Here is a 10,474-nt window from a genome sequence, read left to right on the forward strand (position 1 = left end):
CACACACACACACACACACACACACACACTCGTGGATGGACATTGGCTGGGTATCCTGCATTTACCCACTAAGCCATCTCTCCAGCCAGCCCAGTGCTTCTCTAATTCCCCTCGTAAAAGCGCTACTCTATTGCCCACTGATAGCACTAATAATTGGACAACCTTTCAGATCTCAGCAAGTGTCCTTCCCACCCAAACAGGAGCAGGGAAGCACCCTTCATATACCATCCCTCCCTCGCAGGGCCCCTCCATCCTTACAGAACAAGTAGAATTCGATGTCAGAGAGTACATTTACTATTTAAGTTTTCTTTGAAAAAAAATCATCTTTCTTTGAAATTCTCTCAGCATCCATCTTTCACCCTCCCTTCTTCTTCTTTTCTTTCAGAACAGTGTGGCCTAACGCTTTCCAAATCCAAATAATTCCTATTATCGCTTGCCTGTCATTCCAACGTTTGTCTCTCTCAGTTCATTTTCCTGAACAATTTATTCTGAGAACCCGGGAGACGCTGTTCACACGACTGCCACAGAGCAGTAACAACCCCTCTCTCACACGCTAAACGTTTTCTTAGCATGAGTTTTTTGAAGGCTTTCTCAGGCCGCCACTAAACAAGAGGACTCACCGCCTTCTACTTCTCGAAGTTTACATCTCCATAGATCACTAGCGAGCGTCTCAGAACAGTTTTCCTTAGTTATAACAATTCGAAGCATACCCCCTTTGTCCTTTTCAGACTACGTTTTCTGTACTTCAAAGAGCCCTCGGAGCCACCAGGAAACATATGCAGTCCCCTCGACTCTCCCTCTGCCTGCTGACAGCCACGTGCGATGTCAGGCATTATCCCAGCTAGAGACACTGCTAACGTGAGCTGCCATCGTGTGTTGCCAAACTGTCTAGAGGATGAGTGACAAGCAGATGGACACAACACTAAATTTAAGATGTTGTGTTGCTGTATAGCTTTGTAAATTGTTCTGGGAGATATGCAAGCCATGATTAAAAGAAACACAATTATTTTTAAATAAGCATATGGGCTAGAGCAACTTCAAATGTCAATTACATTCATGTAAGATTATTCAAAAAATAAAAACAGTATTTTATTTTTCTCTAAAATGAACAGTCTTTCCAAAGACACAGCAGCGCTTACCTGTGCCGCACTGAGAAGGTGTGTCCGATAGATAGCGATGACTTCCTGGTGCTGTCTGTCAGCATCCTAGAACCAGGGGAAGGTAGACAGATGACAACATCAGCACCCACATCTGCAAGGCCAGGAGGCTTGTGGCAATGCTGTGCCGAGACCTCCTGCTGCAGACTGGCAGATTAGTAAAGGGCTCCTGCCACTCTTAGAACAAACCACAGATGCTGAATTACTCATGTTGGAGCTAGTGTAAGATTTTCCCATAATGCATAGGGCTATTACTGGGAAAGCAATACCAATTATCCTAAGTCACAGGGGATTGCTGCCTCAGTTTACCTCTACTGCTATGAACTTGGCAACTGATGCTTCAGGGCACTACAAAAGCTTCCCCTCTTGTTTCCCATGCCCCCTCTGTCATGCGTCCAGGGTTGAGCTAGCTCTTCCTTTTCATCAGTGTTGGCTCAAAGACCTCAGGGCTTGCCTCCTTACATCTGAGAAAGAATCCCAACATATCAGTTTGGTCTTCCGAGCCCCCCAAAACTCAGTCTCAAATAGCAAAAGCCAAGTCTTTTTTTAAAATTTATTTTTATTATTTTAAGTGTGTACGTGTGTGCATATGTGTGTGTGAGAGAGAGACAGAGAGTGCAGAGCTCACGGAGGCCAGAGGCATCAGATCCCCTGGAGCTGGAGTTAGGTGTTGTGAGCTGCTGTGCTCAGCGTGGGTATACAGGGAACTGAACTTGAGTCCTCTGCAAGAGCAGTATATGCTTCTAACTTCCTAACTGCTGAGCCATCTCTCAAGCTCAGGTCTTTTTTTTTTAAAAAAAAAACAAAACTGTGTTGGCGTTGTTGTTATAGTTGTTGTTTAGTGTGGGAGGAGGGGGGGAGAATATGCATGAGAACGTGGTCACACAAGGAGGCAGAGGGCAGGTCTGCGGAGCGGTTCTCTCCTCCTGCCTGTGTGTGCATCCCCGGGTTGTCAGGCTTGTGCACCGTGTGCTGTTACTGCTGAGCTCCCCACCCCCATCCTCTGTCTCTAGGATGTCAGCTTACTGCCACACCCCACTGTGCCTTTCATCTCTCTCTGGTCATGGTGGCTAGATTCCGCCTTAGCGGGTCTTCCCACACTATTTTCGTGGCCTGGAAGATTCCTCTGTCTTCCTTTCACCCATCAAAATGCTTTACAGATTCATGCCAAGTTCTTCCTTCCTCTTTGGAGCCAATTCCCAACTGCCTGCTAGCCTTCGCTGCCAGGGAGAGAGCTGCTGGAAGGTGCTCCAGACCTCAGGCGGCAGGAACAGCTCCCAGTCTCCAGTGCCCACATTACTGGCGTCTTTATCACAGGCTTCTTCCTTATGAGGGTCCTTTCCCCCCCTCACTCTTGTTCTCCTGTGTGACAGTTTCTACCACGCTGTGACACAGCCAGAAGGTCCACACTAGATGCAGTCCCTCCAGAGTCAAGAGTCAAGGAAGTCTCGTTAAACCATCCTGCTTTGTAGAATGGGGTAGAGGCACAGCTTAGCGAGAAAATGACGGAATGCTTATTGTAGTGGTATACAGTAGGCATCAAATAAATGACACTATCATACCACAAGTAATGGTGACATTAAGCAGATTACACACAAGTGTGTAATCAGCTGCATGGAAGCTGCGCATGTACACACACACACACACACACTCACTCAGCCGGCCCCGCCCCTCGTGCCCTGGACACTCACAGCCAGCTGCTGCTGCAGGTCTCTCACTCGGTGTTGCAGAGTGTCCACCAGCTGGCTCTGCCGCTTGCTGGGGCTGCCGCTGGTGTAGGTGAGCTGGGAAAGGCCGTTGAGAGCCTGCTTCAGTCTTTCTATGTCATTCAGCAGCTCCGTGATCTTTTGAGAGACAGAGGGAGGTTGTAGGAAACCACATGCCATCATTTCTGATGAGCACCTCTGCACAGAAAACACTCCCTACTTGAGGCAAGCTGTAACCAGCAGGTGGGATGCTGCCGAGAATCTCCCAACGGCACCCACGGCGTACTAACTATTTTTACAACTTCTGGGCCTGAAGTCCCTCAGGAAATTTCTTCCAAAGACAACACCAGCCTGAGAATAAACAGGCCTGGGTCATGAGCTTGGCGTTCTATGAGTAGGAAGGGTCCTCTGAGGCATCTGAACTATCCTCCAGGTGAGGCGTGAATACTGGAAAGGGGTTTTGTTAGATGGAGCATGGAAGTAAAAGAGCTTGGCTCATGTACAAGCAAATTAACTTTCTCTTCCCATTGAAGGTTGTATTATTTATTCAGTTTTTTAAAAGATTTCTTTTTGGTGTGTGTGCAGTGCCCACTGAGGCCAGAAGATGGCATCATGCTCCCCCAGAGCAGGAACTTCAGAGGGTTGTAAGCTGCCCAACATTGGTGCTAAGTCTTCTGGAAGAGCAGCCAGCAAGTGCTCTTAGCTGCTAAGCCGGCTCTGCGGTCCCGGGAGTGGCGCTGTTTACTAACTGGCAGTGTGTGTAAGTAGATGCAGGCATTAGCTAGCACAATGATGTGCTGCTGCATCCTAACGACTTTGCACATAAGCTGAGTGGATTTAAATCTGGATCTTATGGGGAGACGCGCTGCCGAGGAGAGCTGGATCTGAGCCTGCTTTTACTCATCCCCTGTTTCTCCAGGGTAATGAAATGGGTAGAGGCCATTTCATAATTACTTAGTGAATGCATTAAGCTGAGATCAGTCTTCATATTTCATCTCCATGGTACAAACTAGACACCTAGCAGCTTCAAAAATATTATTATGTAGCTATTCTGTAAAATTGGACCATAAGGAAGAAAACCAAGAGGGAAGAATAAATTATAAATCCTGCTCTTAAAATGTTTTAATTTAATGAATGGCGAAGCTAAAATAAAGCCTGAGATTTTGGAGGAACTGCCAACCATAGGTGAGGCTGGCCACTGTGGACTTCAGGGTAAAGATGGAGGATGACAGAGTACACAGGACACAGCACAACACAAGAAAGACAAAACATCCCAGGCCAGGTCTGCAAAAACGGTGGCGTGGGCTCGGTGCCCTGGTCCGGGTGAGTAGGGAGATGGTGTCTGGATGTTCCCAGTGACTTTGACTTCTCAAGGAAGAAGCCCACCAGATTCTGATTCGTCACTACTAGGAAGTGAACCTTATCCTCCCCCTTTCCCTTAACTTTCAGCCAAAGGAAAAGAAAGAAAAAAGCCTTTGATTTTTGTTTTTTTTTTCAATTTAGAGATTTTTTTTGACACACCCGTAGTCAATTGGAAGGGTGGTGTGTCAGGAATGGTTTTACACACCTGTCTGCGGGTTTCCTCCGCACAGCCACTCCATCAGCGCCATGCCTACCTTGTTATCCTTCGCTTCGATCTGCTGGGCAGACTCCTGTATCCTCTGCTGCAGCTCCATGATGGTTGTCAGGGACTTGTCGCACCGCTCCGTCTGGTCCTTGATCTCCTGCTCAATGCTGAGATGAAGCAGCTCCTTCGCGTCTTTGGCAGCGAACTTCTCCTCACACACTTGGTCATACTTCCTGTTCAGGCTGGCCAGTTTGTCATTTAAGTTAGAGATCTGGGTCTCCAAATCGTTCTTCGTGGCTTTGTATTTTGACATATCAACGACCTCTCTGGTCTCTAAATTCTTCAGCGCCTGCTTGGTGTTCTGAACCTCAGTCTGGAGTTTGGAGACTTCCTTGGTTTTGTTCTGGCTTTCCTCCTCCTTTTCTCTCAGGCTGGCTTTCATGATTCCGACCTCTTTCTCGAACGCTTCCTTTATCTGCAGATGATCCGCCAGGGGCACCGAGGAGTTCTTCTGATTCTCCAGCAGCTGCTGAAGCTTGCTCACTGTCTGCTGCTCTTTCTCCAGACACTTCTGTTTACTCCTCAGTTCCTCCCGTAAGTGCTCGATCGTGTCGTTGAGAGATGTTTTTAGAGCCTCCACCTGCTCCAGCGGGACGGGCTGCTTTTGCAGAAGGTTTTGGGCTGCGAGGACCTCGGAGGCTTGTTTGGCCCTTTCTTCTGCCAGCTTCTCTCTCTCGTTCTTCACACTGGTGTATTTCTGGGACAGGTCCTTGAGCTGTTTGCTGAGTTCTTCTGTTTTCCCGCTTAGCACTCTTTCCGCTTCCCTGGCCTCTTCCACCAGAGCGTTCCTACCCTTCAACTCCTTCTGAAGGGCAGCAAGCTCCTGCCTCAGCCGCTCATTCTCTTGCTTGCCCTTCTTGACCTCTTCCTCCTTGAGGCGCGACTTGTGTGTCTGCTCTGATAACTGCTCCCTCAGTCCTTTCTCCGTGGCCTTGAACTTGCGCTCACACTCTTCCAAGCGGGCAAGGGGAGCGTATTTCAGCTTGATGCATTCCTGGATGGTGTCGAGCTCCTTTTTCTGGGCCTTAATCTCAGCGTGCAGTGTGAGGATCTCCTCCTGACCTCGGCGGTAGTCGGCCAGGATGGCAGTGTTCGCGTCCTGCGCCTCCTTCAGGCTCTGACTCACGGTGCTCATCTTTCTTGAGTGCTCATCCAGGCTCACACAGTCGGCCTTCATTTGATTCTGAACGTTTTCCAGGTTCCTTCTCAATACCTCATTCTCATCTCTTAGTTTTGAAAACTCCTGACTCATGTCATCAAACCTTTTCTTGGCATCAAGCAACGCTCTGTTGGTTTTCTCCAGTGAGCTGCCCAGTGAGGCCTTCATCTCCTCGTGGGTTTTGGAGGGCACATACTGGCTACTCAGAGTCTTTTTCAAGCTAGTGTTTTCAGATGAGAGTGCACGCATTTTCTCCTGATCCTCCGCACATTTTTTATTAAGTTCAGACAGCTGCTCTCTGAGTTCGGCAATATTGGACTTGAGACCCATTAGCTCCTTTTCATGTTTTTCAGGAGCTACAGACCCAGCTTCCAGGCGGCTGACACTCTTAGTCAGCCTGTCCCTCTCCACCAGCAGCCTCTCTGCTTCTAGCTTCTTCTCCGTGTACCTCTGTGTTACGTCCGAAAGCTTCTTATTCAGTTCCTCCACGCTCACGTTATGGGCCTTCTTCATCTCCTCACTCACCTTTAGAGGCACGTAGCACGTCTCCATCTCCACCGTGAGGCTGTGCACCTGCTGGTTGAGACGCTTGTTGTCCATGTGGACTCTCTCCACTTCTTTCTGTAGTGTCTGGTTTTTGAGGGTTAGCTCTGTGACCTTCTTCCCCAGCTCTCCCGACTTCTGCTCCAACTTGCTCCTGAGCTGCTCATGCTCCTCCGGTCTGATGTGCTGGGCCAGCTTGGCCCTGGCACTCTCCAGCTCCCTTTTCAGCTGTCGAACTTCCCCCAGAGAGTTCTCATAGTCCCGGCCCACCTCCGCGAGCTTTTTCGCTTTCTCATTGACTTCACTGGATAGCGAGCTCTTCATGCTCTCAAATTTCTCGGCGGGGACGGAGAGAGCCAGCTTTGCCAGCAGCTCTTTCAGCTGGCCTTGCACCTCCACCAGCCGTCTTCCTTGCTTCTCCCTCTCCATCTCACATGCGCTGCATTCCTTCTGCAGCCTCTTATTGTCTTCCACCAACCTGCCTTCATCTCTCTTGAACTCTTCCACCAACATCTCACTCTGTTTGATTTGGTTCCTCAGCTTCCCCACCTCCGCGGAAACGCCTTCATACTTGGCTTTCATGTCTCTCAGCTGCTCCTTCAGTTCCTCGGTGATGCGGTGGCTCCCTGTGGCTGCTTCGTTGGTCAGGTGCTCCTTCAGGGCCAGGAAGTGGGTCTGCATTTGCTTGACCTTCCCCTCGGACTCATACATCCTCTTCTGCACGTCCTTGAGGGCGTCTTCCAACTGCTTGACCTGCTCGTCCGAGTCCTCCTTGACGCGCTCACACTCCAGAGCCAAGGCTTTGCACTCTGCGACCTTGTGAGCCAGCTCATTTTGGAGCTTCAGTCGGTCTTGCTTGGCTGAGTCACAGAAAGTTCGCATTGCTTCTAACTCCTTCTTTAAAATCTCATTTTCGGAGTATGAGGTCTGACCGGGTGAAGAGAGCTCCAGAGGTCTTAGCATAGACCTGCTTTGCAGATGGGCGGCTCCGCCCGGGGACGTACACTGCAGAGGAAAAGCAGACATCAACCACAGGGCCTACAGAAGACATGGTAGAGAGCTCTGCCATCTACAGCAGCAGCAGCCAAAGGGCTTTCAGACAGTGAGATGGGAGAGATGGGTGTGGGAAAAATTAAAGGATCAATTTTATAACTAGGAACGCAGCTCTGGGTAGGATTTCCTCAACATGCTTAAAACATTGTGAGAGTTTTTAGGTCAATTTCTAAAGAAAATAGCTGTGGCCCCTGGGCTCCTTTCTCAATTCAGCATGCCTCTATTACATAAGAATACCAGTTCTAGCAAGACATGCTTATTATTCCATTATGTTATTTGTCTAGGCTTCCTAAACGAGCCATCAGAAGCCCCAAGTAAGGACTGAATCTTGAATATGTAAATAATTTCATAGAGCTATATTATTAAACCTCTTTTTGTTTGTTTGTTTACTTGTTTTGTGAGGTACACATATATGGAGGTAAGAGGGCAAACTGTGAGAGCCGCTTCTCCCCTTCCACGACTTGGGTCTCCAAGGTTCGAACTTAGGTCATCAGGCCTGTAGGTATGTGTCTTTACCAACTAAGCCACCAGGCTGATCCACGCACGTTATTAAATTTCTAATAAAATATATGTGACATCTGAGCACTCTCACTGTTAACTCCAATATAATGGTCTTTACATTTTAAAAAATTCTACCAAAATAAGCCCATCTCGTATGAGAATTATCAGGGAAATGTCAATCAACTTTAAAAAAAAAGACATGCATTTTTCTTCTCGCAAGAAGATAAATAGAAATTCTAGCACATAATCTTAATATAAATTTGATGATAATATCTTGTTCTCTTGATTAATTAATGCTGGCAAAAAAAGAAGCATAACAGAACTTCTGAGAGAGAGAGAGTTCAACTATCAGGGCAAATAATCATGGGGGACTCAATATTTTTACTTTCCTTATGTAGCAGCAATGGTCTTTATATAAGTACTAACTCATCAATGAATGCATGGACCACGAGGACATCCTATCATTTCAATGGGCAGAATGTTTTCTTTAAAGCTATTTGGGTAAATTAAAACTGCCTTGCTCTTTTTCGAGAGAAAGAAATTGCCAGCATAAAACACCTTCCTGGACTTGGCCTGTCTCTAGACTAGCTTCCAATCCCTCAGTTATCTTTGAACTAACACTAATATAGTTTGCCGAGAAGTTATATATACAGAGTCAAACGTCCACACTATTTATACATTATTACAATCAAATATTTCTCTAGTCTTCCCAAACACTGAGGACTCATGGATATCCATCATTCACTCTGTAATTATTATTCTTTTCTTGAGATGGTTTCAGTAGCTGAGGCTAGCCTCAAAAAACCTCTGCATCTGACCTTTGACTTCTGCTCCTCCTGCCTCCCCTCCAGAGTGCAGAGCTCACAGACATGCATCAGCACACCAGGCTTCTGCAGCGCTGTGGATGGGACCCAGGGCTTCACACACACCAGATAAGTAGGTAAGAAATCAGCCAGTATTCTTTCTACCTCTTGGAAACTTTCTCTATTTTGAACTCAATTTTGAAACAGAGGATAACTATTTAATAGCGAAGAAAAAAATATATGTCAATGCCCAACTCCTTTTGAATGATTCGCACACAGAGGAGCTAACACTTCTGATGAAGGCTGAAGATCAGAGGGCAGGGCAGGAAGTTCAACCTTAAGCTGCTGTCACCACAGACTCTCTAAGTCCCAGAAACAGCAGTCGGTGTGTATTTTCATGAAACTCAAAAAGGCAAGACAAACTTGGGCCATGAAAGCCTTACTCAGTGCTAATGTACTTAATAGATATACAGAGGTTTCTTGATTTTCGAAACAGGGTTTCTCTGTAGCTTTTGGTTCCTGTCCTGGAACTAGCTCTTGTAGACCAGGCTGGCCTCGAACTCACAGAGATCCGCCTGACTCTGCCTCCAGAGTGCTGGGATTAAAGGTGTGCGCCACCACCGCCCTCCGAGGTTTCTTCATTTTAGACAAATCCAGATGTTTTCTTTTAAAAAATGAGGTTTTTGTTTTGCTTTTCTTTTTCTTTTTAGACAGTGTCTCACTATGCTCCAAGCTGGCCTGGAACTTGCTATGTAGACCAGGTTGGCCTCGAACTCCCAGAGGTTCGGCTACAAAGGCGAACGCACCATATCGAGAGCCCTTCAGAAGGTTTTTAGGCTGAATGACAAAGTCTCACCTGAGAGTCTGCCGGGTACATTTGACCTTGTTTCTGAAGCATGTCTTCTTTTCCTAATTAAACCAATAAATGATATTTTAAATATTCATGACAAAGTTGGCTTAGTGTAGGCTAAAAATAGGTATAATTTCTTGCCCTTTACTATATAATCAATACAAAAGCAGTACAATATAAAACTATTCTTGTTCTGAAGTAGCCATATTTTTCCTGTATCATTTCTGTCAGTAAAAGGAAAGCATCTACAGTGAGCTCAACAGTAGGTTCTAGGGCTGGTTTTCAGAAATACATAAGACTTTCTGGAGAGATGGCTCAGTGGGCAGGAGCATTTGTGCTCTTCCAGAGGACATGAGTTCAGTCCCCAACACTCACAACCGCCTGTAACTCCAGATCCAGGGGATCTGACACTCCTTTGGCCTCTGTGGACATACTTATCCACATAGAGACACGTACTTTAAAATAAAACAAATACTTTAAAAGAAGAAATCCACAAGACTGTTAGGTTAAATAAGCTTCAGGATTACTATCAAATGTATAATCAGTCAAGTTTATAGTTAACATTACTGTTGGTCTTAGCTAGAGAAGCAAAAAGATAGGTTTTCTAGAGAAACTATATCAAACTAGAGAATAAAAAGAGAAGGTGAAATATGGGTAATTCTAAAACAATAAATAAGCAATTGCCTATTAACATGTGAAGTATTTATTTGCACTGAAATCAATTTTTCCCCCATCAGAAAACTACATTTGTTTCTTTCCATTAAAAAAAAATGATAAATCCTGAGTTTGAGATGGTGGTTTAGTGGTTTAAAGAACTGGCTGCTTTTCCAGAGGATCCAGGTTCGATTCCCTGTACTCCCACGTCTGCTCACAACCATCTGTAGCTTCATCTCCAGGTGTTCCAAGCCCTCTTCTGGCCTCCTGGGCGCTACATGCAGGGCCTCTCTGTCTACCACATTTCACTATAGAGGCCAAGTGCTCATCTGAGCCAACCCTTCCATCTGGTGGGGTGTAACCCGGAGACAGGAGCTGACACTGGGCAGCAGCAGCACCGTGAACAGGGAGGTACAGCCCC

General features: G+C 46.5%; 1 protein-coding gene across 2 annotated transcripts in view; it reads right to left on the reverse strand.

The window, feature by feature from the left end:
• Uaca (uveal autoantigen with coiled-coil domains and ankyrin repeats) overlaps positions 1–10,474 on the reverse strand; it is an 87,954-nt gene that overhangs the window by 2,198 nt on the left and 75,282 nt on the right. For both annotated transcript variants that reach the window (XM_026779477.1, XM_026779478.1), the window contains exons 15-18: positions 9,406–9,458; positions 4,480–7,197; positions 2,849–3,001; positions 1,140–1,205 (exon numbers count right to left, since the gene is read on the reverse strand). In XM_026779477.1, the coding sequence (XP_026635278.1) occupies positions 1,140–1,205; positions 2,849–3,001; positions 4,480–7,197; positions 9,406–9,458 (2,990 nt within the window). The remainder of the gene's footprint in view (positions 1–1,139; positions 1,206–2,848; positions 3,002–4,479; positions 7,198–9,405; positions 9,459–10,474) is intronic.

This window comes from Microtus ochrogaster, chromosome 5 (assembly GCF_000317375.1).
Source record: "Microtus ochrogaster isolate Prairie Vole_2 chromosome 5, MicOch1.0, whole genome shotgun sequence".
Classification (NCBI taxonomy): Eukaryota; Metazoa; Chordata; class Mammalia; order Rodentia; family Cricetidae; genus Microtus; species Microtus ochrogaster.